Source organism: Ipomoea triloba, chromosome 8, assembly GCF_003576645.1.
Source record: "Ipomoea triloba cultivar NCNSP0323 chromosome 8, ASM357664v1".
NCBI lineage: Eukaryota > Viridiplantae > Streptophyta > Magnoliopsida > Solanales > Convolvulaceae > Ipomoea > Ipomoea triloba.
This window is the reverse complement of record NC_044923.1, coordinates 10,291,509-10,296,169: the sequence shown is the minus strand read 5'-3', so window position 1 is coordinate 10,296,169 and position 4,661 is coordinate 10,291,509. Positions and strand designations below refer to the sequence as shown.

General features: G+C 37.1%; 1 protein-coding gene across 1 annotated transcript; it reads left to right on the top strand.

Moving 5' to 3' along the window:
- Nucleotides 1-881: 881 nt before the first annotated feature.
- LOC116027505 (anthocyanidin 3-O-glucosyltransferase 2-like) lies at nucleotides 882-2,574 on the top strand. The gene has a single exon (XM_031269204.1). The coding sequence runs from the start codon at nucleotides 990-992 to the stop codon at nucleotides 2,391-2,393; it is 1,404 nt and encodes a 467-aa protein (XP_031125064.1). The 5' UTR covers nucleotides 882-989; the 3' UTR covers nucleotides 2,394-2,574.
- The last annotated feature ends 2,087 nt before the right edge of the window (nucleotides 2,575-4,661 follow it).

Here is a 4,661-nt window from a genome sequence, read left to right as displayed (position 1 = left end):
TTGGAGATGACCAAATTCATTGATTACGTTGAATGGACATTCGTTATTTGAACCTTTTACATATCATTGATACTCACTCACACATACATTTCCAATTATGTAATTGAAACAAATAAAATCTCATTACATTCAATTTTGAAATAAAATCTCATTAAATTCAAATACATATACAAATGCATAAATAGAAGTAGGGGTGGGCGCTTCGGTTTGGTTCGAACCAAACCAAACCGAAGTGGTTCGGTTCGGTATAAACCGAAAGAACTGAACGGTACTTAATATAGAGAAATCGAACCACTTCGGTTCGGTTCGGTTACCGAACCAAAAACCGTTCGGTTTTTAAATATATATAATAAATAATAATAATTAATATTGATCCGTGATGAGGGGATGATGGATGAACAAGATATTACTTTAGAATTTGGATTGGTATGTTAATTTTGTGTTTGAATTGTTTTGTTTTTATGTAATATTTATATTTTAGACTTTGGATTATGCGAATATGTATTGCTTGGCAGTGTGTTGTTTGAAAAATTAGTAAATGCTAAAAATTGAAGATCCTAAACCGAACCGAATTCTGAACCCGAAATAATTCCGAACCGAAATCGAACCATTTCATACCGAACCAAACTTTATTGTGAAACCGAAACCGAAAAAAAACGAACTGAATCCCGAAGTGCCCATCCCTAAATAGAAGTACACAATTTAAATGTTAATTGGATTATTTTGAACATTTGAATTTTCTTGTTTCCTATTTGAAGACATATTGAGAGGAATTGTAAATTAAATAGAGAAATTTTTAGAGGAAATAAAATTGTAAAAAAAAAAAAAATTGAGTGTTTAAGATATAAATAAAAATAGAAAATAATGGGTGATTTCTTTCTTCTTCCCCTCCAACCCGGCCTTTTCTTCTTCACACGTTGGAAATGCTCTAATTCTTCATTCTGAGAAAGCAAGCAAGCAAGCAGAGAACATATCAATCAGCCAAGAAAATGAAAGAAGCCGTTGAGCTATTTTTCTTCCCTGCACTTGGAATGGGGCACCTCTTATCTGCAGTTGAAATGGCAGAGCTCCTTATTCACAGAGACCACCATATCTCCATCACCATCTTCATCTTGAAACCACCTTTGGACCTCAAAATCACCTCTTTCATCCAATCCCAAACCTCGGAAAGGCGACTGAAGTTCGTGACACTCCCCGTGGACGAGTCGATCCCCATCGATTCCACCAAACCGACTCCTCTGATGATCCCCATCGACCCTTACAAACCTCGTATCAGAGAATACGTTCAAGAAACCATCCGTAGCATACGCCTGGGCGGATTCGTAGTCGACATGTTTTCCACGGCCATGATTGACGTGGCGGACGAATTTGGAGTTCCGACCTATGTGTTCTACACCTCCGGCGCCGCCGTGCTCGGCTTCCTGCTACATATGCAGAGAATCAGCTTGGAAGGTTTAAGAGGGTGCGAGAGGGATCTCAATATCCCAACTTACGCCAACCCTTTTCCCTCTAAGTTGACCCCCTCTGCTCTGCTAGAGGAACACGGTTTCGCGATGTTCCTCACCATATCCAAACTGATCAGTGGGACAAAGGGTGTTATTGTGAACACCTTTCTCGAACTCGAATCCCACGCAATCAAGACCCTCTCGGACGACCCAAACTCCCCGCCTGTATACCCTGTCGGACCGATACTAAACCTGGCCGGCCCCGGGGCCGGTGAAGGTAGCAAACAGATTTTGGAATGGCTGGACGACCAGCCGGAGGGTTCGGTTGTGTTCCTTTGTTTCGGGAGCGGGGGTTACTTCCCGGAGGAGCAGGTGAAGGAGATTGCTATTGCTTTAGAGCGTAGCGGGCAGAGGTTCCTGTGGGCACTGAGGCGTATGCCAGAAAAGGGTTCTCTTATTCCCGGGGAATACATCGATCCCAGAGAAGTCCTGCCGGATGGATTCTTGGAAAGGACGCAAGGAGTAGGGAAGGTCATTGGGTGGGCTCCCCAGGCGGCCATATTGAGCCACCCAGGGGTCGGAGGCTTCGTTTCACATTGCGGGTGGAATTCGACACTCGAGAGCATCTGGTTCGGGAAGCCAATGGCGGCCTGGCCTATCGCCGCGGAGCAACAAGCCAATGCGTTTGAAATAGTGAAGGAGATTGGAATAGGGGTAGATCTTAAGATGGATTACAAGAGGGATTTCAAGGATGCAACCAAATTTTCTGAAATGGTGAGGGCGGAGGAGATAGAAAGGGGAATCAAGAGTGTTATGGATCCTCTAAATCCCATTAGGTTGAAGGCCAAAGAAATGAGTGAAAAGAGCAGATCAGCCATAGTGGAGGGTGGCTCATCCTACACTTATGTTGGGCGGTTCATCCAGGATGTCTTCAGCAACATCAATTAATAGTTAGTCTTAGTTTAAGAACCAATCATTAAATTTTTTTCTTCTAGTTTCTACAGTTCTCAATGATATGCTAATAAGGTTAAAAAGTTAAAAACATTGTACTATCAAGAAGAGAGTCTTGAGCAAGTAATGGTTGATTGGTTCTTTGTTTAAATATACGGTGTTTGTTTACATCTAGCTACTCCCATTTTATATTTGATGCGGACAGTTCGATAGCCGATTTTCGACCCTTAACTCGGTCTATTCTCTCAAATATTATCTACTGAACTAGTGAGCTAAGTCGGTATGGACTTCATTTTTTATTCTTAATGAGGTGTCATGCAATGATTGATTAAAAATATAGGGTAGTATGATTTTTAATTAAAAACAAGGGATACTATTTTATTCATTTACTTCTCTTTATTCAATATAACTAGTTTTATACGCGCATTGCGCGAATGGGTTATGCCCAATGTTTATATTTAAATAAATATTTGAAATTAAGTATATCAATGCAAGATTATATAGGAGAAGTTTATACATGGATAATTGAATGTCGAATTTTTTATTTAAATATCTAACTCAAAGTATATGAATCCAAGATAATATAGAAAATTCATTATAATTATTACTAAAATAAATGTTTGCAACCTTGTAAAATGGATAGTCTAAATATTTGGTCTAAAACTGATAGTCTAAATAAATACTACTTTTAATTTGAATTTTTCTAAGTGGTTCTTAATTCTCTTTTGAGTAACATTGTCATTGTCTTCATCTTTACTATTTGTTCTCTTCCTTTTTGTTGGTAGTGTGTTATTTGCAATTCGGATATTGTTGGTAGCATAGATGACAATGTCATGCAATTCAATGAGATTATGATATAGGAGCTATGGACTTCCCTTTAGGTGTTCTGTTTGGGGTTCATTTGGTTCAACCATCATTGTTGAATGAGTTATTGTGGATAAAAAATCCCTAGTTTAAGAAAAAAGATTAAATAAATTAATAAAAATTTAAAAATTTAAAATATTATGTATTCCAAAGATATTAAAATGTAGTTTCTCGCTTCAATTTGCTGGGTAATGGGTTATTTGAGTAATTTCATTGTCAACAAATCCCCCAAGTAATTAATATTTTTTTTTGAAAGCCCCCAAGTAGTTAATATATATATATTAGTATATTTTCTTATTTAGTTAATTCATTTGTCATTTCTATTATTTTCCTATTATTTAACTTCTATAATTCTCAATTTTCGATTATTCGCTTCCGCGTTATTTCGCTATATTCCTAACAATGATTAGTATTCAAAATTTGTATTTAAAGAATATTTTTTTTTATGAAATTATAAATGCTGTTGTATTTATTAGAAGAACTAATATTTTGAACATCTCAATAAGGAGAAAATATTTTTGTAAACGAGTTTTTTTTTTCTTCTTTTTTCAATCCTCTAATATGAGGAAGTATAATTAGTTAATTTTATTCCATAAAACGAAGTATATACATAACAATTCAAATACAGCAAATGGTACAAATTAGAAAAAGGGTTAAATACACCCACAAACTTTACATGAAAGTGCAATTAGCATCCTGAACATTTGAAAGGTGCAATAGAGCACAATAACATGTCATTTTAGTGCATCGAAGTCCAAAACCATATTAGTGACATGTAATAGTAGGTCGCTTGGAATCCAACGATGTTCCAGCTATCTCCGACAAAACAACGATGACCGACAAACGGTTGCCTTCTTTGAGGAGTAGTCGCCTTCCCCAACACGTAGAAGGCGGTCAACTGGTCGATTTATCCAGCTGAAGAAGGCAACCGTCTCTTTCTCTATGCAACCAGTGGGTCGCCTTCTCTGAGGAGAAGGTGACTGGTAACCATTCTTCGGTTGCTGGTCATCGGTTTTTCCTTGGTTATTATCAATTATGGCGGTGTACAACAAATTTTACCAGTAACCTGTTGGTTACCAGTAAATTGGACTTATTTGACTAATTTTAATAAGTTACTTAATTTCACTTTTCAAAAGTTCAGGGGTCTAATTACACTTTCGTGTAAAGTTCTAAGGTATGACACTTAGAAATGTGTAGCTGGAATTGAATAGCTTAGTTGGTTAGAGCGTGTGGCTGTTAACCACAAGGTCGGAGCTTTAAGCCCTCCTTTTAGTGAATAAGTTACATACATATATACATGTAAACTACCAGTGTTCTCTCTCGTGTTTGTACAATGGCCATGAACATAACACTAGAAAAAGGTTATTATGAATAACAGAAAATAACACTTACAAATGTGTA